Genomic DNA, 26,925 nt, shown 5'->3' on the forward strand with positions numbered 1-26,925 from the left:
CTCACATGAAACACTGCCTTCTCACTGGTAGACATCTATGAATGATATCTGATTCAATTCCATTGGAATATTTGGAATAAAAACTGAATTGAGAAAAGTGTATTTTGTATAATTCATATATAAATATTTTTCTTTCTATTAATTCAATGAAGCAGCTATTTGAAGAGGGCTTTTTCTTCCAGTTTATGTCTGAAAGTTACTTCTTTGTATGATCTGTACATCTTTGTATAGAATAACTTTTTTAAAATTGATTGCTTTCTTCCTTTCTTAGATTCCCACATTTTTTTGTATGATGAAGAAGTAGAAAACCAAAACCTTTTCTTTTCAAAAAAAGGATAAACGTGTTATTACATTGCCTAAAAGAATATTATCCGTACTCCTCCGTACTACCTCGAAAGTTGAAGATTACTAGTTTCTATTACTTCGGTCTTCGGTAGCCTAATGAAATTAACCTGAATGACGATTAACATTAAATTTATACTTTCATATTTTTTCCAAGCAACGGTAAAAACCGGAAGAAGAAGAGTATTCGAACTCGTAAACGAAACTAAAGGAACATGAAAAAGACGGGTAACTAAGTCTGGTGGTGGGTCTGTCCGCCTAATATATTACTTCTCGGGCTAAGATAGTACTTATTCGCTGAAAGAAAAAATCGACCAGAATCCGTGGTCTATAAGTCCCAATTTCGTAGATTTGATAATAATTATACTCATCGTCTTGTAAATCTTACCCTAGCGCGTATGCAAGCTGTTGAGCGTCACATTTTGGGGTGCAAGCGGTGTTGCCAACCCAACAAAGTTTTTGGTGCTTGTTTATGTCAAGAATCCGAAAAATCTAATATAAAGCGCCAAACATAAATTCACCTAAGGTTTTAAGAGATGCGGTTCAATGAAATAAGTAAAAATAATAATAGGCTTTCACGGCCGATTTCTAACCGATTATTTACTGTTTTCGGATTTACTTGCTTGCTAATTATGGCTCTGCTTTTAGGGTAATTTGCCAAACTTCTGTGATGCAATCATCACCTTTCCTGTAGCATTCAGAATGTCTCACTCGAAGTGATACCTTAAATGTCTCTATTACGATATATATGTACGATACTAATCGTTTCACAAAGGGTAACAATACATTTATAATATTGTGATAAACGTACTTCAGACGGCTGACAACTCTTCCCCGTCGAAGTGAAGGACCGCGATACGTCTGCACACATCGACGTAAAAATAGTCTGCTCATATCTACGGAAAAAGTTCTGTTTTAGGGTTTATTGGCCTTGATTGGCAGGTTTTTATGTCTGACGTTTCTCTGCCACTACGGTAATGTCGCATCGCTTTGATGTTAAACAGCAAATAAGATGTAATCGGGAGCCAGTGGCATATTTTTGCGATCATTTCAGGAATGCTTCATATAAGTAATTGTGAACGTAAGCTGCAGCACCATGAGTGGGTAAGAGCAACATATTTCACTGACTTTTCTGACTTTTTCCCAGACTTGCAACCAGCTGATTAATGTTATTATTCCAAATATTACCTATTCTACTTGACAAGTTTGACAAAACACTGAAAATAGTTTGTTTTCACACAGGTTCGTATGGGCATCTGACATGTAATCCACCTCCTAACGGTCAGCTGACTTTCTTTTCCATCTCTCTATTACAACTATTATCTGCTAAATTCACAATCAGGAATAAACCACAAGAATTGCTATTGCTATTGTCACACCCACACACGATGGTCCAGCTGAATGACACCACGCTTCATAACATTGGGTGAAGCATTTCTAGAATTATTGGCTGGGAACAGATGACTGACAAAAATCTGTCACTGGCTACCATGCTATTATATGAAGTGATATTTCTTTTACTGTTTTGTTCTATCTTCCATATTTGTCACTTTTTTACGGAAGAGTATAGAGGCAATTAAAAAAAATAGCATAGATCGATCGGTAAAAGATCATATCGGATAAGGATTTCGTATGGAGCATTTGTATTTTCTCTGAATTAGCTACTCTTGTGTATTTGTCATTATGTCATACTTAGTTGGTGTTTGTGTTGTCCATTTCGGAACTGTTTGAAAGTATTTATCATTGTATTAATTTTCCATTTAGTTTTCTTGATATTAGCTTACAGTAAGGTAGGGATCAATTAATATTACAACTATCACTAATGCCAAGCACCCAAAGTAGCCAACTTAGAAAACAAGCAAGTGGCCCCACCAACATGTTTTCGATGTTTTTCATGTTTTAACAATCTTCCTGGTGTTCAAAATGGAAATTATTTCAACACGCTATTTGTAATGATTTTATCCAGCAAATTTCATGATGTCAAATCCTGATATTAATTCATTTTGCTATTTGGATATCACGTTTGGTTTACTATCCAATATAGCTCATTAGTACACAGACCATAGAAGAGCGGACAAGTTCAGTCTATTTGGACCGTTTGTTGCAATATTGAAAGTCAATGGGCACTCTAAAAATTGATCTGTTAAGATTAAGTGGCGTAAAATCCGCAAAAACCAAACAACGCGAAAATCCTAGAATAGGAAGATTTTGAGTATTTTGCGCTTTTTGGCAACACTGCCTATATTCTCCATATTGTTAATCTTAGGAAGAAGCCCTGACGCGTATGCAAGCTGTTGAATGTCGATTTTTGGGGTGCAACCGATGCACAAGTTGAGTGTGCGTCACACCTGCTTCTGTGGCAGATGTGCGTCTACATCAGACCTTAGAAAACAGTATGTGTCTGTGTGTACTAATACCTTTCCTAACGTTGTTATTTCTGTGGTGGCACGGAAAAGGATGAGAAGACAATATGCAGGATTGAGTGTATTTTATTCAGGATTTCATGGTTATGAAGGTTACAGAAATGATATCAATTAAGTAATTATATAAACACATAAACCGACTATTGTAAAACACTATATAGGAATAAGAAACTTGTAAGATTAACGACATGTTTCAAATTATAAATATATCTCTAAACGATGAGACCGTTCAAATTGAAAAAATAAACAAAATGGAGAAAAGATTACTTTCTCAAAATGTTTTTGACAATATTGGAGTACATACCACTAATAAAATCAATTGCAAAAACTAATCAAAAATTGTTTGAACAACAAAATTTAATCACTTTTTCGGGAGCCTATAACATTCAAAAATGAATTAATTATGATTTTGTTCAATCCTAAAAATAATTTTCAAAAAATGCCAAAAAAGAATTTCTTCCAAAGGCGTCGTGTGGTGTCTTAAATTCAACATTATGCCACATTATGCCTTTCTGGGAAAACTTGATAGCTATATTACATTAGAGAAATAACATTGTAGTTATAAAAAAATTGTACACAAAAGATCAATGTTTGAAATGTTGAAAATTCTCCATCTATATCTGTCGCAGTGCCGCAGGGTACGATCTGGGACCAGTACTATTTCTTGTTCATATCAATATTATATCTCTCATAATAATTTCTGATTACAAATAATGTGTAATGCAGATGTTTTCTCAAAGCGTTACCTGGGATGATATATTTTTGCAGTCAGCTGTTAACGGCTCACAAAAATAAATATGCTTGAATAACAATTTCCTCACTACAGCTAATGATCAACCTAACGTAACAACCCTCACAATACACAAGCTACTCTGTACAAGCCAAGGATACTATAGTCCTACGATGCGATGGCTAAACACAATTCATGGAATATTTGGACTTGATTTTCGATCAGAATGAAATATGTTGTGAATATTTTGTGCACTTATCATCAAAAAGGGTGGGAATACATACCTAAAAGATTTTTGTCTTTCTACTCCTTCATCGATAAACTGAAAATATGAAATTCTTCAAATGAATGAAATGAGTGCTTTGTCTTGTAATGTTACCCAAAACGGTGCTGATGATTAGATAAGACGAGTGTCTTGTCCCGACACTTCGAACTACACCATTGATGATGATGATGATGTTGTTGTGCCAAGTAGGTGGCTTTTATATCAATAGTCTTTCATATGTCACGTTGTGAAGCGCTCCTCTAATGTATTTGTTTCAGTTCTATAACTGAATGGAGAAAAGTGAATTTATGTTCATACGAAAGTATTTGATCCGATAGGACTGTTTTCTGTCTTTGAATTCAATGTTTATAATATGAAAGTAGTTGTTTCAAAAAGGTTTTTTCTTCCAGTTTGTATCTGAAAAAAATTTATGTGCATGTCATATTTTCATAAAGAGTTTTAAATGTAGTTATTTTTTTTTTCTTCATTTCGAACCGGGGAAAATTATTGTGTTTTTCGTAATAATCCTGCTTCATTTTCTTCTCGTTTTTTTACTCCTCAGTTCTGTTCTTCTTCCTGCTGGGTGCAAGTAAATTGTCCTAACAACGATGCATCCTATGTCTCCTCGCTGATATCATACGAACTCTCTATCTGTTAGCAATTTAACATTGGAGCACGACTGGCCTTCACAACTGGTAGGTATATGCTATTGTACAAAAAAATCGTTTTTTTTGCAGCAACATTTATCGTTATATATCTTTTCAAAATAGCCAAAAATTGTGTTTAGGAGTTTCCGGTGCAAATCGGAGTAAACTCTGGAGTTGTTTCAGTGTATTGTCGATTAACTTCCAGCACCAGTCTTTAAGGTCTAGTTGATTACTTGAACTTCATGACATACCCGAAATTGTATTGTTTTTTGTGTATTAGTTATGCAAACCGTTAAAAAATAGTTTTACTTGTATACAGTTTCAGTGATGTTCGTGGATTGTTCAAAAAATAAGGTAAACGTTAAAAATTTGCGGGCTACGTAGATTCGATCAGCTTTTTTTTATTTTTTTTTTGTTGGTACACTCGTCTCGAACATAATCACTTGAAATGTTAACAGTCGCATATACAAGTGGTACACGCTATTCACGAAAAGTTTAGAATATGTGAATGACTACACTTGCCCTGGACGCCCCTGCATATCAACAACCGAAATGTTGAAAAAGTTGGCTCATGTCATGAAATTTTTTTGTAAATTTTGGCATGGCAGATAAGTCGCATGAGCATGGCTCAGGAATTGTTAAATGACGTCAACGGCGAAACAGATTTGCTCTAAAGAATCATAACTGGTGACGAATCATGTGTATGTGGTTATGACATGTTATGACATCCAATCTTCCCAATGGAAGAGCCCAAGAGAGCCAAGACCAAAAATAGTACGGCAAGTTCGATCAAATGTCAAGGTGTTGCTTACTGTTTTCTTCGATTACCGTGATGTAGTGCATCAGGAGTTTTTTCCACATGGTCGAACGTTCAAAAGGGAGTATTATCTTGAAATTATGCACCGCTTGCGAGAAGTAATACGAAGAAAACCTCCGGTATTGTGGAAAAACAAGTCATGGCTTTCGCATCACGATAATGTACTCGGTATTGCTTGTTCATAATTTTTTGGCCAAAAACAACACCGTAATCATGCCTCTGCCACGGTATGTACCAGATTTGCCTCCCTTCGACTTTTTCCAGTTCACGAGATTGAAGAGACCTATGAAAGGACTTCCTATTGCGACGATTGAGGAGATAAAACGCGGGCACAAGTGTATTATATCTGAGGGGGACTACTTTCAAGGAAATAATATAGAAATTGTTTGATTTTTTTTTGATAAATTAATATTTTTTGAGAAAAATTTAAATTTACTTTATTTTTGGAAAATACACCATATGTACGCGGCGTACTTAATATTATGACGAAGACAATCTTTTTTTTTTAATTGTTGTATCTTAGAAACTGTGAGTAATAGGAAAAAAAGCGTTGAAATAATTGTTTCAGATAGTTGCATGATATTATAATCCTTGTTTGACCTATTTTTATGATAAAACTTAACGTTTGGCTAAAAAAACATAAAAAATTGATATTTGCTTACTTTGACCTCGAATAATTTTTTGGCAGATGTAGAATCGATGTTCCAAACATTCGTACCCAATTTCGGCTCCATGTGAATGAATCATTGTAACCTTGCCTCTTATGGTGGGCTATTTAGGTGAATTGGAATATTCCTAACATTTCCTCATTCTTTGTATTTCGCTTCATTCTGCTTATAGTAGATTATAAAATGGGTTCTTCATCTAGGATGAATATCGCGGAATAAAAATAGATATTCAAAATTGAGCCAGGATTGTCCAAATGAATTACGTTTAGTATTTTTGAATTACCGAATGACTGTCTCATTCATGTTAACTAATGTTACGAACTTTTTTTCACATTACCTGAAATAAACTATGACAAACGAGTTATTGTATTTGTCTTTTCCATTTTTGCACATATTGGCGCCCCTTATTTTTGACCCTCGCATGAAACGAATTCATTTTTTGTGTCAACACATTGTTATTGAAATTGTGTTTTCATCCAGGTATCGGGAATTTCTCGTCCACCCTCTTTTTGATGTTCCCATATCAATTTGCGAAAAATCACGTTGGAAAATCATGAAACGCAATTCGTGTTATTTGCTAGAGCGAAAAGGAAAAACAAACAGCTCCGATGCTGATTGATGTTGCGATTCGCAAAACAAATTGCGAATAAACGAGAGCGAATAAATCCATCTTGGAATTATTTTGGGAATAACATGGCTGGCGTGTGCATGAACTTGCATCCGGAATCACATTTCACGCGTACGGTTGAATTTTCACTTTTAATTTTCCTGGGTAAATTACATTGCGTGTTTATTGACTCGGTTAGTAAACCTCTTATTGTAGCAAACAATAACAGTATGTTTATTATATTTGACATGTGTTGTTTTAGTTTCATTATTGTTCATTTCATTTATTGAGTTTGAAATTAGGAAAAATGGCTGTAATAATTCATTCAATCGAAAATTATCTGTCCGACAGAACCAAAGTTGTGCAGATTGATGATGTGCAAGCAGGTATGAATCTGGTAAAATCAGTTTTTCCGTTGACCAGCTCCTCCCCCCCCTCCAAAGAACGACTGCCCTTTAAAGTCGAAACTTGTGTGAGCTGAGGATTAATGGGGCTTACCTTGTAATGTGTGATTTTTAGCAAGCACATTTAAATAACTGTCACATTTGGAGTTCAAGATATAACTATCGTTAGTGGCAATTTCAGTTACACAACGTAAAATACAATGTAAATAAAAGTAAAACTTTTAAATAATGGAAAGAATAATACGTACCTATATACTAGTAAAAGAAAATGGCACAATAATTGGAACACAATAACATTAATAACATAAATAAAACGATGTACCTAGTGTGTGGTTTCCTGACTGAAATGATAGTACCTAATCATGCACATTGAATTCAAGTATTTTTTTTCTGTCAACAAAATCGGAAACTAGGTTGAGAAAAAATGAATAGTCTTAATTTTTTTTTAAACAAGTGAATTATTATTCTCCCCAGGAATAGTATTATACAGTTTCGGAGCCAGGTAAGTATGAGAGTAAGTCGGTAGAGCGAAATTTCTGTTTGATAATATCATAATAAAGGAGCTGGCGAGTAACTTAATAGTCAGATTTGTGAAAATGCACTATGCAATTCACTAACTCGAATTTGAATAAATCAATGAAAGGTAAAACTGGAACCTCCGGCGTAGGATAAATCCAAAATAAGCACTTATCCCAACGCGCGTTTTACCAGCCAAGTTGGTGTATTCAGGAGATGAAGTAAAAAAACCAAGTCTTATTTTACGTAAACTCGAAGAAACTGATGTTGGGTTGGCCTGCATGATACCGAATGAGGCCGAATGAATAAAATAATTTGTATTGCGAAAAATGACATTTCAGGTGGAAAATATCCAAAAATACTTATTTAATAAGATATATATTATCCTCTGGTATTTCAGAAGTGGTTAATCTAAATTATCTTTGGCGAAAAAATTTACTATTCTGAATATTTATTTATATACTCAACCTGTGGATTGCAATATTTTTCAAAAAAAAGAAAGTTCTCAGAATTCGAGGTGGAATATTGAAATATTAGTTGTTTTTGTCGTACTGAAAAAAAACCATCAACAAAGAAGTGAGAATCATTCAACAGCTAGGATGCTGTTAATATCATCTCCAAGCCTGAAAAAATATCTAATTGGTTTGAAAAGTTTGAAGTTTCAGAAAATCCGAAGTGAAAATATTTTAACAGATGTTGAGAAGCTTGAAGAAATTAAATTTCCATAAGCTGTGATTCATCAAGAACTGTAAAAGCTCAGGTAATTTATTCAAATTTTAAAGAGGTTTATTTTTGGCGAAGGCGCGGGTTGTCAATGTTTCTTTTTCATTGACGGTCATGAATTTGTTTCCTGTATCTGACTTCTTTGTTGTTTTACTAGACCCTGCGAATCATCCTCAGTCATACAAATACTGGTTCATGTCTCCACCTTAACACCGTCACCGTCATTAACAATCGAAATGAAAGTCAAAAGAACAAGATCACAACATAAGAAAATTTCACTATGACAGAAAAAACAAAGGACATCCACAAAAAGTATAAATAAAAATGTCAAAAATTATTTTATTTCAACAATGCAGCCTAGGTACGTATCGTAAGGTTCATTATAAAACTACCACTGACAAAAAATTTCCATTGTAGTTCAAATATAATAACGAAACGTCTTCATATACATAAAAAAGGAAAAACTTTTATTCAACAAGAAAGTGTATCTCACTTCTCATGGAGAATGATGAAACTCTCAGGACTAATGGAAATGTTCAAAACGCACCTACCACCTGAATGGTGTTGGCCAAAGTGATATACACCGCCCGCCAATAGCGATGGAACAACCCATTTTTACGGTAAAACATACTAGCGACAAAACAAGCTCAACTTTCCTTCAGATTCTTTCTACAAATACACTTTTTCCCTGAAAAAATTTCAATCTGAAAAATCCGAATTTGTCTCACTCATGTTTATTCTAACCACTTCCTCGATTTTGTTGCGGGCCAAACGTTAAAATATTTGACTTATTTGGGTTAATGAGAAGACAATGGTCAGTAGCAGATTTAATAAAAGAGGAAAGTTTATTGTTCATCAATTGCATGGCATCCTCGAATATTTGTGGTGGAAAGCTGTAATATATGTATTTGCTTGTCATCAGCGTACAGATAGACGTGATAATGATTCAGGGTTCTGATAAGGAGTGTAGATACTGCAGTGGGTACTATTCTGGGACCACTACAATGGTCCCAGAATATTCCGATGATTAATTAACAAGTGACAATGAATGTCAGTTGTTAATCTTTGCTTTCAGAAGCCATATCGATGATGATTCACGATATTGAAACATTCCAAATATCTGTACAAATGCTGATGAGGAGACGCGTGTCTTTGCCAGAAATTTACCGAAAGCTTTTTTTATTCTTTCCATTTAAGTAAAATTTTTGCAATGATTCTCTCATATATTACGTTGTGTAGCTTTCCTGTAAACGTCATCTGTTTCAATTCTAATACGGAAGTTTGCAGTGATAATTGAATGAGAAAAAGTGACTTTCGGGTAATTCAATGTTCGTGTACTCCAAAGCAGTGTTTAACTTTTTCTGTATGTATGTATGTATCTGAAAGGAAAACATTTTTCTGAAGAGTTTCAAAGATTTGGAAGTTTTTCATATTTGATCCTAAAATGATGTAGAAGTCAAAAAGATTTGATATTTTTATATTTCAAATACACTGACCTTATACTTGGAGAAAATCAATGATACTATTTATAATGGTTAAACTCAAAAATGACCTAACCAATTTTTAAAACTCTCCAATTGAAGCGAGTAACTAGGGCTAATAGAAATCCCTATGAAAATTTCAGTAATATAACCCAAGATATAATGTTACCTGAGTTTTGCAGTGAAATGCTGAACATGATTTACATTAGTAAAGACTTTCCTTCATAAATTCACTAGGAACCTCAAAAAGTAAGGTTCAAAACACGTTATCTCAGTACTTCTTACTGGTTTTTTGGGGTATATAACCTTCTACATTCTGAAACAAACTGAAAAAATTTATAAAAAAAAATAATATTTACACTTAGCTTTCTTCAGTGACTTGTGAATAGCTTCATCAGTTCTTTGGACATAAGTCAAAAGAATGAAATGTCCAGATCCCATAAGCGATAGTCTACAGTGAATAAATTTTTAATTTCTCTCCTTAGCAATGGCAGCCAGGTCCGATCCATTTCCAGAGAGCTATCTGAAATACTCTTGTTACCTGCTGAAAGAATATATGCGGTATCTTAGAGTTTTCTTATTTTTTAATGAGTTTCTTTGGTGACAATTTTTGTTTCACTCTATTCTATAGTGTGATTACCAGATGATTTTAGAATATGCTCCGCCATCTCCGATCCTGCCATCTGTCTTCTTCTTATATATTCACGATGTTCATTTTTTCTCACATCTAGAGACTTTCAGGTTTTATCTGTATAACTTTTTCCACAGGAACAAGGTATATTGTAAATACAGTCTTTCGTTTTTTCAACCGTATTTTCGGGTTTAGTTTGTGTCAAAAGAGATCTCAATGTGTTGGTAGTTCTAAAAGTTATATCTGTAACTTCATCGATTTAACTTTGTTTATTTTTCAGATTGTGGAAGGTTATTTACTCAAAAAACAGTATTGAGTCCTCCACAAAGAAATGTCCTTCAAAGAATACGTTAACTCAGATATTGTGAGAAAGTGACTCAACACCTTGATCCACTAATTGTTTTATTCAGCAATCAGTAAAGTATAATCTGAAAAGTTGCTCATCTGTCAAAATATTTATCAGACTCCTGAAAATAATTAGTGAATCGATTCTTGATATCAAATTATAACAGTGTTGTTTCCAATGTCACTATTTTCCAAGTTTGAAGGCCGTGGACTTATGGAGTTTCTTTCTGATGTTTCGCTAGCAGGAGTGGCTAGCTTCCTCAAAGATTTATACATCCTGAGTGACATCGGAGATATACATCTTGAGTTAACATCTCCGATGTTATCGGAGATATTTACTAAGGATGTATAAACCTCTGAGGAAGCTAGCCACTCGCGCCAGCGAAACGTCAGGAAGAAATTCCAAAAATCCACGGCCTTCAAACCCGGAAAATAGTGACATTGAAAACTTCAGTTGCAAAGCAATAACCAGTTCGGCTTTCAATAAAAAAGGAACACCCAAGATGCTATCTTTTCTTTGTTATATGACGTGTATGTACTCATTAATAAAAAAGAGTCATCAGCAGCAGTGTTCTGTGACTTTGCTAAAGCCTTTGACTGTGTGGATCATGTAATACTGCTAAAAAAACTATATCACTATGGCATCCGTGGAATGACTCATAAGTGGTTCGAGAATTATCTCACAGGAAGAAGTCAGAGTGTGAAAACCTCATTATCCTTATCAGAAGGTGAAATAAAGAAGGCGTTCCACAAGGTTCAATACTGGGACCGATAGGTTTCCTGCTAAACATAAACGATTTAGCATATATCGATATAGAAGGAAAATTCACCCTATTTGCCGATGACACCACAATATTATGGCGTGATAAAACTATACGTATTTTCCACGAGATTATAAGTGCAGATATAAAAAAAATAAAAAAGTGGTGCGACTCTAATCTGCTGAATTTCAATGTTTCCAACACAAATTTAATATCATTCCGCTGTTTTATTGACAGCATTCCTTTACCAACACCGGACGCGGACAGAATAATTGAAAACAGGTAATATTTGACAATAAACTCAAATTCGCCTACCACATTGTAACCCTCAATAAAAAGCTAGGCTTCAAGGTGTTTTGCAGTGAGAATAACTTATAAGAATCTTGGTTTGTCTGCTGCTAAATAGGCTTATTTCTCACTTGTTGCAACATACTCCCCTTCCTGGGGACATACATACATACATGTTCTTTAGGCTTTGTTGATAAGACCTAATGTTATTATTATTATCAAAAGCCGTTGTTTCTGTGTTCTTTCTGTCTTAAGCAGTCGTTAATGATGAGTTCTCAGAATACTGTGAACCTAGTCAGTTGCGGCCTGAAAAATAAACTAAGATTACGTTTTTATAACTGAGTTACTTTCGATCAACTCATTTCTTGAAAGTAATCTCTTAATCGGAGCTATTTTCGGATATAGCACCCTTCTCGGTGAATTCACGTTCCACCTTTGATCTTCCAGATTTCCGAAGGTAGAATTAAACCATCCAACGAACAGGGAAGGGTTTTCGAAAGCGACGTCATCATCATCGCCATCATGATTATGATCGTCGACGAAAACAGCTGGTGGCTCGTGCCCTTGCAGGGCAGCTGGCTAGCATCTGGCCCACCCCATATTTCGTCGCTGCCACGCGTCCTTCCCCACAAGGTTGGCAATGCACCGATGATGATATTGCACTCACGTTGTATCCATCTTCTTTTCATCCCTCCACGTTGGCGAAAGCAATCGGCAGGGATTTATCGCGAGGGTGGAAGATGCATTCCGACGTGTCCTTTTCGACATGTGCTTTCACCGGTTTTGCTCAAAAATAACGAGCTTATAGGCGTGGGGAAGAGGGGTGATGGCAATTGACTTTGAGTGACGTTTGTTAATTCCGGAGCGAACGCAAAAATATCTTCTTATTTACTTGAAATTATTTTTGAACTGTGCCTGTAAAACATTCCTCATAATCTGAAAAAATCAGGATCAGTGATTATTTTACCTAAACACAGTGATGATAAAACTAAAAATACACATTACTGAAGAATAATCTGTGGGTCGGTACGTTGGGACCCGATTACTCCAAGTGGAAAATTTCCAAAGGAAGGAAGGAAGCAGTCATTTCAAAATAAACTCTTGTTGATTATGCATAGAAGTTACTTTCATATTTAAACTGAAGGAGAAGGTCATCTTGAAACAACTACCATATGAATTATACAAATATCTATTTTTTTTATTCAGTTTGTTTTCCAAACATTCATTATGAAACTGAATCAGATATCATTCATAGGAATGTGTGTTTAAATGATATACACGAATGCTTTCGTGTATTCTAATTTAATATACAATCATTGAATTGTTGTACACTCAAGGCATTTGCTTAGCAAAATTTCGAAAACTATGGATTTGCACACATTTCAAACGATTGAACTTGATGCACTCGGAATCACGGATCAACACAAAATTTGACTTCAACTTTATTTATAAATTTCAATTCTTTGGGTCGTAATTAGACGAAAAAAAAAATACTGCATGAAAAAGTTTGCTTTTTTATTTAGGAAACTGTTTGAACGATATTTCTCAAAATATGTGGTTTTAATTGAAAATAAAACCGTGTAAATAAATATTTTTATCATTTTTTTTGAGTTCTACTATCAAAATAACTCACAAGAAAGTAGAAAATAATTTAGAATTGCACACTTTTTTTTCTTTTATGTCCATAGGTACTATCTCTCAATAAACCCCAAATTTAGTCTCCCATCATGGTTTCATTGTATTGGGCTTGATGACGTTGTTCGAAGCTCATAATGTCCTGGTGAAAACGTTTTCCTTACTCTTCTGAATACGCTCCCATATTGTTTTGGAATTTATCTAAATGAGCTTGCATGGCCTCAAATTTTTTTAGCATATTTTCAACTAGCTTTTTGTAGTTTACGACTTTGTAATTTTTTAAAAATCCAGCTCGCTTTTTGAGTACGATTCAGCAACTTTGGAAACTTTTCATCGACGAATATCTGTCTGATTTGCGGACCAACAAAAACCCCAGCATTAACCATTGCTTCTGATAACTTCGGAAAACATTTTCTCAAGTATTCAAAAGCTTCTGAGGTTTGATCCAGTTTTTTAACAATTTGTTTCATCAACCCTAACTTAATGTGCAGAGGTAGCATTTACACTTTTTCCACTCCAACAATTGGCTTAAATTTTACGTTTTCTTTCCCGATACAAAGTTCTGTTCTTACAGGCCATGACCGTTAAGTTTAATGCTCAACAACCGCTCTGCTATCCCATAAGCATAAATAACACGGACACTTTGTATATCAGCTTTGAAGTCCCATCAAAAATCCCACCATTTTAAAATCTCCAATCAGCTGTCAATTATACTCGCGATACTTTAGAGATTCAAGCAAAATTTTAACACTTCCTCATGAGGTACAGATGTACTAAGTGAGCGATTGGAAGAGATGGGAATTCATTTCCGTTGTGTAATAAAACAGCTTTTAAGGTTTTTGTGGAGTGTCAATGAATAAACGCCATTCGCTACGAACACAAGTTATGTCAATTTCTTTAAACATACCTTTTATGTCATTGCAAAAACAAAGTCCATCATCTTTTGTGAAAAATGTTAAGAATGTTTCCATGCCTTGTCCGCTGATCCGCTGAACATCATCGAGCAAATTCCACTGTTTTAAGCGAGAGCCTAAAAGCTCTGCTTTACTTTTTGGCAAATTTAAATCTCTAATCATATCATTAAAATCTTCTGTAGTGATGAATGATGTTTTGGTTGTTCTGGTGTCGGTAAAAACTCCTTATCGGAATTAATTTTATGAGAACTAAGAGATGAGCTACTTTTCTATGATAATTTTGTCGGTGGCTCAGGTACTGATCGTGTCAGATCGTGTGCGACTGGCGCAGAAGAAGATTCAAGATCTGGATATTCGATAAATTTTGCATTTTTACCTCTACGTCTTTTGCTCGGATTCACAATGCAAAAGTAGCAGTCGTTAACGTGGTCTTTTGGTTCTCGCCAGATTCTTGGTATTGTAAATTTCATAGACCTTTCTCACCTCGATACCAACCTAAAATATGGAAATAGAAATGAATATGTCTATTATATTTAATTCACCATTTAATTAAAATTCTCAAACAACTTTTACAATAACTACAAGCAACATGTGGATCCCATGTCTTGTCTAGGTTCCGTACCGGACAGTCAAAATATGCTTCGTATAGGCTTCACAGAGAACGTAAGATGTATTTAATTCATATTTTACATCTCGAACTTTAATAAATTGCCCACATATATAAGAAAATGCATCAGCATCATATTTACACTTTCTCGATGACATTTTAAGTTATTCTAGATTTGTACAAAACACCTGATCGTTGTGTATCACTCTAGTGCCATCTATCAGCACTGTGTGAATGTTGAAACCCCACTCTGATCGCGTGGTATTTTTAAATGTATTAAAAATGATTAATATTTATAAAAAATTCAAACATGAGTATTATTACTACAACTATTACAAAAGCAAACTTTATACCAAAAAAAGGTATTTTCTTTTCGTCTTTGTTCATAATTCAGCAGAAAATCATAAAATAAACTTTAGGACAAAGAGCGAAAATTATTTTATAGAGTCGTGAATCTTTGATTATTTTCTAATCAATAATAATGCTTGATCAAAAATTAGCGCCATAACAGATTGTCAAGCATATATATTTAATGCTGGGTTGTCTGATTACAACAAATTTTTCTGTGTTTAATTTGACTCACCTAATCTGTGATAGTTTGACACTTCAATTTCATATTACTAGAATATGAAAAACTAAAAATTTTCCACAAGGGCATTATTGACAGATTTTGAGTAACTGAGAATATAATAATGGATAATTGCAGCCTAAATAAACGTAACGGACATAGAAAATACACATAGAATGTCTGATACATGCAGATTCTTACAGTGAAAATTAAGTATAAAAACAAAATGAATTGAAAAATTGAATAATTGTTCTCAAACAATATCAAGTACAGGTTTTGGCCGGAGCAACTATCTTACCAATTGAAATTGAGAGTAAAACGACTCTCCTTTCTGTAGAAGATTCGGGCTTAATGAGTTCTTGCATTTCTATAAAATCTGTCATTTCTTAGTCAATACCAAAATATAACCTGCAAGAGTTTGCGGTTATGTGTTACCAGCGATTAATAATAAATGTCACAACATACGGACTTTTGTCTGATCTGGATTTTAACTGAGGCACAAAGTACTGGCCTCGAGAGTGAAATAACTGGCGAAAGCAAAATGTTGAAAGTTTTTAAACTTCATAACTTTCAACGTAGAAGTCCGATTGCATTGAACTTTTCATTGTATAGAAATCCTAATTTGTTGACATTATGACACATGACTTAGAGTGCAGTGAATTGATCTCTTTTTCTTGAACAACAGGTAGTTTTTTATGCTATTTTACCAGCACTCGAGTGGAACTAATTTTTTCATCAACCTATTGAATGAATTCCCTTTTACTGTTTGGGTTTTGAATCGTGCCTCATCATCACAATTGGCATGATTTATTTTTTGTTTTTTCCGATTTTTGAACTACCCTGTCAGCTTAAAGTAATGTCAAATGAATATAATATGGTTTTTACAGTGCGAACTTCTGGTGATTTTAAAATATGTTTTTCCGTTAACCAGCTGTCGCACCACTATGAACGACAACAGTCAAGTCGAAACTTATGCGAGCTAAGGACTAACGAGATATTACCTTTTAACGTGTGATTTCTAACACGGGTTGGACGATAGCAAGTGAAAATCGATCGTTCAGCCTGCGGCTTGAACCACCGAACAACACGGCGGTCGATTTGAGAGAGTGAACAAAGCACCCACGTCGAACCGACCGGCTACAGTCCGATTTCAGTCATGTAATGCATAAATAAATGCATACTTAACGAAGCGCATTGTAGGTGTTATTGAATATGTCATTTTATGATTTTAAATTTACGCATTTTCTCACTATGGACGACACAGTTGGGAAGCATTTTAAATACACAAATCCACCTTCAGATATATAGTACAGAGATACTTAAACGGCTAAATCAGTATTTTTCATGGAAGAACTCCAGCAGACAAACTAAATACCTACTCGTATGTATTATTATCGTAGTAGCTAAAGAATACGCAAGAGGGGGTAAATATTCGAAATTGAAAAATATTTTTACGTATTTCAATTGTGAGTGTATTGGTATAAGCCATATCTCCTTTTTTTAAATTTGTCATAGTTTTCATATTTATAGTTTTCAAATATTTTTGGTAAAAATTTTTATGAAGACACATGTGATCAAAGTGACTTAAGTGAGATGGTTTATGTTTTTTGACTTGATATGATATTATTAATTCTGAAAAAAGATAAGCTCAGATTGCCATCGAAATTAGTAACTTTTTGTAAGCCTCCTTTTTTTGTACAAAAAACTCGTTCTGTATTCCTTTTCACTGTCTAGAGGTTTATTTTAGTCAGTAGCCAAATTGTGTTTTGTGAGTGATGTTGATTAGTCTGTTATAAACGTGTTTTTATTAAAAATATGATTGCAAGGTGTTTAAATTGGAAAAGAAATGTTATGGACAAAGAAGAATTAAGGTAACTTACCCAATGTACTGTACTGTTGCCTTTTAAATATTCATGAAAGATTTTGAGTATTCGTTCAAAACAAAAAGGTCCATTACAAAATCTAATACAGGTGAATCATACACTTTGTCCAAGATAAGAAGGATACGAAGTCTGTTGAATGAGAAAAAATTGCCATTTCAGAGCTTATTCAAATCCCTTTTTGAAATTCCGGTTAATTTGTTTTCTGGCGTTATTCAAGAAGATAATACAAAATTCAAATACACGTTTTCACTGCCACTTTTCTAGCTGTACAAAATTTCAATGTTTATATGAACGGGAAAATTAATATAGCTTAGCCTTTTGGCGACAACTTCTCTGATTTATTCTGAACTAATCTAAATTTTCTGAATTTCAAAATATCATTTAAATAAGCAACTTTTTCCTAATATAACGAACTTTGTATCTTTTACAGTTTCAGATTTTCCCATGTTGGGACACACATTATTGAGAAATCCTCAGTCGGCAGTATCAACTGCCTGTTTTTATATACAAAGTGTTTTCTGTTATGAAAATCGTGCCCAGGATGAATTCGATTTTTTTGTTAGAAATTGTGAAAGTGTGTTTTGAATACATTTAACTTTTTGGATAAAACAGTTTCTTTTTCAAATTTATATCATCAAAGATAATGATTTATTAATTATTCTGCTTCACAAACAGTTTCTCACAGATCGAAAATTGTTTCTTTTTCCATAATACTGATATGTGCTGGTAATTTATATTATTTACTGGGATGTTAATTATTTCAAAGATTTATGAGCATGTTGTACGTTCACACGATCAACTGCATAAATCAAACATACAATTAACAATTCACATTAAACATACCTCTTCGTCGAATAATTTGATTGGGTGGCGACCCTTAGGCGGGTCGCGGAAAGTGTCCAGAGGATTCGCGAGATATGGTGGAAAAGTAAAAAAACAGTTATTGCTGTAGTTTTTTTCTGTATCGAAAAAAGAATGCACATACAAGCTTTCAATGCACATACAATTTTTTTGTATACTATCAGTAGAAACATGAAGCTGTTTGGAAGTAACCAATTTTTTAATGTCTGAAATGGGTTGTCACACACAAAACAATATAATTTTCCAGTGTCAAGCGTTTTCTTGATTTCGTTTTTAAATGCACCATTATAGAAAATCCTTGTTCGCAGTTTTCAATGCTGTTGTGGGCAGTTCTGTGTTATACGAGGGTGATCTCAGAAGTACCCGACCTGACCTAGAGATGACGGTAGTTGTTTGAAAAGTATCACTGTATTAGAGTAAACAATCAATAATGAAATCGGCAAACTCAGATATTCTCGTGAAAATCTCATCTTTGATATTTTCATAAATCAGTCGATAAATTTATAATAGCATTTTTAGTATTGAAATATTTGAAATCATAAATGAATGTAAAAATTTTAAAAATATTTTTAATTTTTCGTTCAAAAGCTTTAAGAGCATCATCTATAAATTGTCCTGAATATTAATTATTATGCCTGTTCTAATCCGGCTATTGAAACTGACGTTATATTTTCCCATTTGACTCTACTTGGTGAATTAAATCCTTACCCAAAATGTTTTTTGAAATTTGAAATTATATTTCGGAAATATTTAAAATGCCCCACATTAGTTTGTAATTTTTTTATTAAGGCGCTTCCGCTTTGATAATTTTATTACGTTTTCCAATTTGAATATTCATACGTTTTGTCCAAATTTGTATACCTCTGTTTATATATTCATCGAAAATTGAATTACGAACTCTTAATATGTAACAAATCGTCTGCTTGACAATTTTAGACATTTTTGTATGTACAAAAAAACATGGCTTTCAATATATATATATATATATATATATATATATATATATATATATATATATATCTTACTCTCTTTTATTTCTTGGAAAAAAACTCCAATTCTCCACTATTCTGAATGAATCGGCAGGCTGAGGCTGAGGCGAATATTGTCTTCCAGTGAATTGAATCAAAAATGGCCTGTATTCTTCGGTGACACGTCGCAGTAAAAAGTGACGTTCTCCTCCAGCTCCAATAAAATTGTTCGACCAAACTTTCTTGTGACCTCTCTTGCCGACAATATTTTCTTCGGTTCTCCCACAGGTATATTCTTCAATTTCAATAAAATTAATTGAAGCTACAGAACAATATTATTTCTCGACAATAATTAATTCCTGAATTGTAGCACTCAAGTGCTACAATTTAGCACTCAAGTGTTATAATTTAGGAATTAATTGTACAACAGACAGCACAGCATTCTGGAAATGACCTCTGACTTTATGCCTTCAGCTATCAACTACCAACTGCCTTATAAAGTACTGTTCTCGAGTAGACAGGACTGAATCCCCCGGGAGAAGGAAATATTAAAAGCACATAGTTGTTGGTTCACGGATGGATCAAAAACACCTTCCGGTTCTGGTGCAGGTGTTTTCAGTCGCAGACCCAGGACAGAGATATTAACTAACCTGCCTAGGAACCTATGCGACTGTATTTCAAGCGGAAATTTACGCTATTGAATTGTATGCGGAGAGATTGGAAGAATCCAACATTATACACAATAGTCAATAGCTTTTGGCTTCTACCGAGCAACATCTAAATTGGTAGCAAATTTCCAAAAACGACTGGCCTGGAAGGCATGCTGACTCCCTTGCAAAGGAGGATGCTGCAAGCATCTTCATCGGACCAGAAGCTGTCATTGGCATCGCTTTAGGCTTTGTCAAACAAAGATTGAAATCCTGAATGGCAAGAAGATTTATGGACTTCTGGCAGAATATTCCAAAGTTAGCTCACTCCAAGGCGTTTATTCACCCTTCGAAGCTTGATACCAAACAGTTGTTGGACTACAGTAGGGATGAACTACGATGTCTAACAGGCCTTCTTACAGGTCACTGTCATTTGAATCGTCATATGCAAAGACTCGGACTGTCGGAAGACAGTGTGTGTCGCCTCTGTTTGGAAAATGATGAAACAGCAGAGCACATACTTTGTGCCTGCCCCGCTGGGGACCGAATCAGGTTTTAAGCGTTCGGCGGAGCCGTACTCTTACTATCTGACCTGAAAGACCACCCACCATACAAACTAATCGGCTTCGTTAAAAAGCTGGGTTAATTTGGTCGAGTGTGAATAGGTGTGAACCACAATAAACCCTTGCGGGTTGTGGTGGAGAGTCGAATAGACCTACTCACTTTGGACCTAACCTGACTCGAATAATGTTAATGAAAACTCACCTTTATTATTTAAATGGTTTTTCATCACAACACAGCTTGACTGACTGACTTGAACTGCTCGACTGAAACTTGATGTAAAGTACGTTGAGATAAGCAATTCAATTGTTTCGACTACATTTTCCCACATTGTGACTTTTTGCTTCAACTGCGGTACGCCTCTTGATAAGACGATTTCTTTTTGTTAGGCATTGCGGTGCGAGAAATTTGTTATCAACTTTCAGTGGCATCGGTTTTTGACTATCTTAAAATAGGTAAATCTATCAATGGCGACAATTATTCGAGCTTATTGCAACATTTGAGTAAAGAAATCGAGCAAAAATGGCTGCATTTGGCTAAAAAAAAGTGATGTTCCATCAAAACAATACACCAGCTCACAAATCCATTATCGCAATAACCAAAATTAACGAATTAAAGTTTGAATTGCTACCTCATGCACCTTATTCGCCAGATTTAGCCCCCTCAGATTATTTTCTTTTCCTAAATTTGAAAAAATTGTTCAGTAGTCAAATATTTTCCAACGATGATGTCGGCAATTGGCTATTGAGGAGCAAGACAGTTCTTCTTATCTATCTAACTTATTGAACGTCGCTGGGAAAAGTATATAGAGCTGCAAGGATATTGTTTTTCCCCAACATTTTTATGTTTTCTTCGTTAAGTTAGAGCTTGAGGTTGAAGAAAGTTAACAACTGTCATAAAATTACAGCAAGTGTATAAAATCAGTGAAGTCCACTTCTATCTCTTGTTATATAATCCAAGTGACTAAAATTATTCTTTATTTTACTGGTTACTAGTGTTTTTAAGGGATAAAACTTAGCCATTAGTGTAGTTTCTTAATTATTGTTTCAGAGTTAAATCTTGGGGGTCGCCAAAATATTCAGCCTCAATAGGGGGTTGTAGTGCCTGAAAGTTTGAGAACCCCTGAATTGTGGTAAAAATAATTTCACACAAACATTCAAATTAATGTGACATAAAATTGAAATGAATTAATAAGTAAAATGCCAGTAATATACAAATAATAAAAACAAAAGGAAATGATGCTGAAATGAAAAAAGAGTAGGGAAAAAATAAGGACGTTCTGATTGTTAGTATTCACAACCGTCTGGTTGTGAATACTGCTGATACTTTTCAAAGCTACAGCGATCTTTTCCCTCTCTTCTTTCGATTTTCCGATTATTTGCACAGTAGCCCGTTTTACTGCTTGATTAGAGGTTGCTATACATTGCAAATGTAACATTGCTCAATACACAAGGAAACTTCATCATGAGATTTGTTAAAAACTCTGTTTTTCTGTTAACCAGCTGTTGCCCCCCTACGAACGACAACTCTCAGAAATCGAAACTAGGGCAGGCTAACGGATTAACCAGGTTTCACTTTTTAACGTGCGATTCCTAGACTGCATCGATATATATTGCGAAAAGTATAAAAAATGGTGTCTTAAAAAAATTTCTTTGTCGCTAAAAAATGCGTTTGTTAATTAACAATTGTTTTTTGCAACTAAATAATAAAATCAAGAAACCCTTTTTTTTATAACTTCTATTGTTTTCTAAGGTTTTGAAAAAACATTTTTTTTTCATTCTTTTTTTTATTGTTTATTTAAAAAAAATTGTTACAAACAAATTATTTTATTTTATTTTTTTTCAATACTTTGTTCTATAATAAAAGTAACTATATAATAAAAGCAAAAATGGCTGTTTTTGCTTTTTTTTTCAAAATATCTCCGACACAATTGGTTGTATCAAAAAATGTTGAATGGAAACGTTGTGGAGAAAATTAAAACGCGTTGTGGGTGCAAGAAAATCTTTTTTGCTTCGATGAGAACCCAAAGTTGAACCAGATTCATACAAATTTATCGATGTTCAGGAAGTTGCAGATTAGAGTGAATTACTATGTTCTTTACAGCAATTTTCAGTCAAAAAAAAATACAATTCCGTAATGATTTTTCGCGAGAAGTGAGGTAGTAATATATATTCTGCGTCCTTAAAGCATCATATTGAATTTGTTTTCATTTGGCAATCTTATCTCAAAGTCGAAAATGATGAAAAGACGTTATGACACAATTGTCATTTCAATGATTTCAGAAAAAGCCCGTTTTCAACCTGAACAATGAGGTTAAGTAAAAAAAATATAAGTATATCATACATAAAATATGTTTTTGGTATCAGAATATTCTTTGATGAAAATCAAGAAGAAACAAAATTATTATGAATTCTTCTCAAACGACGCGCTTTAATTTTTAATGTTTAACATTTTTCAATAAAACTATTCGTTTCAAACCTATTATGATGAAAATCGCGTTTCTCGGCCGTAACTTTTCGAGCACAAGGTTTACGCTTGAATATAGATAGTTTGGAACCAACCTATCAAATTGCATAATACATTACCAAAAAATTTAAATACGATAATTCGAAGATTTCTACCGCTCCAGCATCTAGTCTAGTACCCAAGCAACAAGAAAAAAAAATGATATCAGTTAAAAGTAAAACTTCTGATATGTGTTTTCTCATTAAAAAACAGATTTTTAGCTTTATTTTTTCATCCACAAACAAGAAAGTTGTGTATACAGAAAAAGAGTTCATTCCAAACTGCTTTCGGTTGATACTGTATTTTAAGTTGGTAAATTGCTTTTTATATTGGATAGAAATAAGTAGCTCATCTACAATTTCGAGTTATCAGAACTTCCCCTATGTTTTCACATGTCATAATCTCTTGGAATTAAGAGTTACATTCACCCAAGCCACAGTACGAAACATGATTACGTAGCGCTTCATTCATTAAAATATACTTGTTAGGGCATAGTGTGCTTTTCTGTAATTGGAATATGTAATTGTAAGGAGTATTGTTGTCGCTTGATTTTGTGATAAGTTCGTACCATGGCACCCAGGGACCATGTAAACCTGGATTATTCAGTGAAAATTGAAATTATTAACAAGTCAGGTCTAATACTCGAAAGGCAGGAAATTTTCACTTCAAATATTTCCTTCATTATATAATTGTAGTACTTATTGAGAAAAGTTTAAAACAAAAGTTGTAGAAATTTTGTTCATTTATTCAGTCTGTTTTGCCAAATCACCATGAACGGATATAGCATTCAATAACGTGTACAAATAATAACATTGTTTTTATCAAAATGGGTGTTCTGTTCGGGCAACGTAACGGGTGCTTCGTCCATTTTACGGTCGCCATAATCGTCCTACCGAGAGAATTATTCGCAATTTGGTGGATAAATTTGAGTCCAATAGTTTGGTAAACGATCGAGAAACATCCGTACGTCGGCGTCGATGAAACGCAAGATCTGCCGAAAACATCGCCGCTGTCTGTGAGAGTGTGCAGGAGAATCCGAGGCAGTCGATTTCGCGTCACTCACAAGAATTCGGTGTTTCGCAGACCACAACTTGGCGAATTTTGCGTCATATAAAATTCAACTGACTTAGGAACTGAATGTAAACGACCATAGACAACGACGTGCGTTCGCTAAATGGGTTCTGGAGCAGGTGGCAACTGACCCTAATTTTCAGCGAAAAATCATCTTTAGCGATGAGGCCCATTTCTGGATGAATGGGTACGTGAACAAATAAAATTGTCGAATTTGGGACGATACCAATCCACATGAGATCCAAGAGCGTCCAATGCATCCCGAAAATTTCACTGTTTGGTGTGGATTTTGGGCTGGCGACGTCATCGGTCCATATTTCTTCGAGGACGACCGACGTTGGCCAGGCCATTACTGCCAACGGCGAGCACTATAGGTAAGTCGATGATTATCGACTTCTTTCAGCCTGAATTGGATGATCTGGACACCAATGGCGTGTGGTTTCAACAGGATGGCGCTACGTCTCACACAGCTCATGCCACATTGGATATTCTACACGAGCTATTGGAGGGCATGGTCATCTCACGTGGAGGTGATGTGAACTGGCCACCGAGATCGTGCGATTTGACCCCGTTAGACTTTTTTAGTGGGGTTTTCTTATGTCACATGTGTATGCCAATAAGCCAAAAACCCCAGCGGTCCTCAAAGCCAACATAACCCATGCCATCGGTCATATTCAGCCTGATTTATACGCTGCAGTCATGAAAAATTCGACGTTTCAGATGCGCTCCGCCCATAGTAGCAGTAGCGTACATTTAAACGATGTTTTATTCCACACTTAATGGCATCAGTAGGTCTTTCAAACGAAAAAAAAAAGTTTGATATCTCATGCACACTTTGTTTTATTTAAATTTAAACACAGGACGCGCTTAATGAAATCAAATCTACTGCAATTTTGTATGGAACGGGTTTGTTGTGTTGAAATTTGAAGGTTTTTAGCGATTTTCTGTCTATTCGACCCTCCACCGCAACCCATAAGGGTTTATTGTGGCTCACACATATTCACACTCGGCCAAATAAACACAGCTTCTTAACGAAGCCGATTAGTTTGTATGGTGAGTGGTCTTTCAGGTTATATGGTGAGAGTACGGATCTGCCGAACTCAAAGAACCTGATTCGGTCCCCAGCGGGGCAGGCACAAAGTATATGCTCTGCAGTTTCATCATTTTCCAGACAGAGGCGACACACATTGTCTTTCAACAGTCCAAGTCTCTGCATGTGATGATTCAAATAACAGTGACCTGTAAGAAGGCCTGTTAGACATCGTAGTTCATCCCTACTGTAGTCCAACAACTGCTTGGAACCAAGCTTCGAAGGGTGAATAAACGCCTTGGAGTGAGCCAATCCTGGAAGATTCTGCCAGAAGTCCATAACTCTTCTTGCCATCCAGGTGTTGAGTGTTTGTTTGGCAAAACCCAAAGCGATGCCAATGATAGGTTCTGGTCCAATGAAGCCGCTTGCAGCACCCTCCTTTGCAATGGAGTCAGCATCCTCATTACCTTCTACGCCAGTATGGTCAAGAATCCAGACCAGAGACAATCTGTTCAGTCTTCCTATCGAGGAGAGTCTTTTTTGGCAGTTTGCTACCAATTTAGACGTTGCTCGGTGGGAGCCAAGAGCTTCCAACGCCGCTTGACTGTCCGAGAATATTTTTATTGACTTGTGAGTGAAGTTGGATTTATCCAATCTCTCCGCACACAATTCAATAGCGTAAATTTCCGCTTGAAATACAGTCGCATAAGTTCCTAGGCAGGTAGATAACTCTGTCCTGGGTCTGCGACTGAAAACACCTGTACCAGAACCGAAACGTGTTTTCGATCAATTTATGAACCAACAACTATCTGCTCTTAATATTTCCTTCTCCCGCAGGATCCAGTCCTTTCTACTTCATAAGACAGTAAGGCTGGCGAGAATACAAAGTTGAAATTCATATTCACCTTCCAAAAATCATATGGTTCCTATGAGAAACCTATAATTTATTCCTTAGAACGCCGTTTAAGAACCTTGGATGATTAGACTATAAACATATACATTTACCAATAGAAATTTGCGAATAGTTTTTCTACAAATTATTCTGAATCCAGTGAGCTTTAATTACTGAACACGAATTTCAATTTGTAATTTGTATGTCGGAAGACGCTCTGTATATACTTATTTAGTTTTTTGCCATTCTTTCAATTTGTTCTGGCTGCTATTATGTTGAATCAAAGTTTTTTTTGTAGAGGAAATCAATTTTTGTGGACTTTTTTTATTTCCACCTTCCACAATCTGTATGTAGATATTATTGAAATTATTGATATATCAATTATGAACATTGAAGTGTGTAATTCGAAACTTTTCATCTCAGTTTAAATTGTTTTGAATGAGAATTCGTGTCATGTTAAGCGATGTTGAAATTGGGTGAACTTCAAAAATCGCATAATGGTTATCTAAAATCTGTGATTTCAGCTATAAAGTTTTTAACATTTATTCAAAAATCATTATTATGCATCAGAGAGCTTTCGAAGTAGTAGTTCTTCATTTCTGATTTACCGTGTATGAAATACTGCTACTGCCGCGTTTATTAACGATGAGGGTAATTAATTCCTTATTGAGATTTATTTCCACTTCCATACTTTATGTTTATTCGTAACGTTTATTGACGTCACTTATCTTCAATTATATCGAATGTTCTATTAATTTTTTGTTCGTATAATTCGATGTTATTTAATACTGTGCTGGTTTTGCTCTTGAAATTTTCTTCAAGCTTTTATCAGTTAGTTTTATACTGACATATTTATTTTTCAAAATCTTGAAATTATGTAAACGTTTAACATTTTTTGTGGGTTACAAATAATATTACCTACATCATGTTTCAACCATTTTTTTATACCGAAGATAGTATTTTTAATTTTTTTTATCAAATTCATGTAGGTAGTGAATCAATTATTTTCCAGATTTATTGTGAAACACTTGATAGATAAACAATTTTACCAAAACTTTATTGCACTCCTTCAAGTGCTTAGTGCTCTTTAGTGTGTAAGAAAATTTCAATTTGACAATACTCATTGCCAGAAACG

At 34.7% G+C, this 26,925-nt stretch overlaps 1 protein-coding gene and 1 pseudogene across 3 annotated transcripts in view; one reads left to right on the forward strand and one right to left on the reverse strand.

Annotated features, from left to right (window-relative positions):
- Positions 1-26,925, forward strand: part of LOC111507417 (serine/threonine-protein phosphatase 4 regulatory subunit 1) — a 369,931-nt gene that overhangs the window by 126,935 nt on the left and 216,071 nt on the right. Inside the window, exon 1 of one of the 3 annotated variants that reach the window (XM_074169895.1) lies at positions 17,086-17,243. The exons of the other annotated variants lie outside the window; for them this stretch is intronic. Coding sequence (XP_074025996.1) covers positions 17,188-17,243 — 56 coding nt within the window. The 5' untranslated portion in view covers positions 17,086-17,187. Of the gene's footprint in view, positions 1-17,085; positions 17,244-26,925 lie in introns of those variants that run through there. 3 annotated transcript variants of the gene reach the window in all.
- Positions 13,223-14,962, reverse strand: LOC141487523 (uncharacterized; annotated as a pseudogene).

Source organism: Leptinotarsa decemlineata, unplaced genomic scaffold, assembly GCF_025532065.1.
Source record: "Leptinotarsa decemlineata unplaced genomic scaffold, Ldec_3_MD MMD2_P_RNA_scaffold_11, whole genome shotgun sequence".
NCBI lineage: Eukaryota > Metazoa > Arthropoda > Insecta > Coleoptera > Chrysomelidae > Leptinotarsa > Leptinotarsa decemlineata.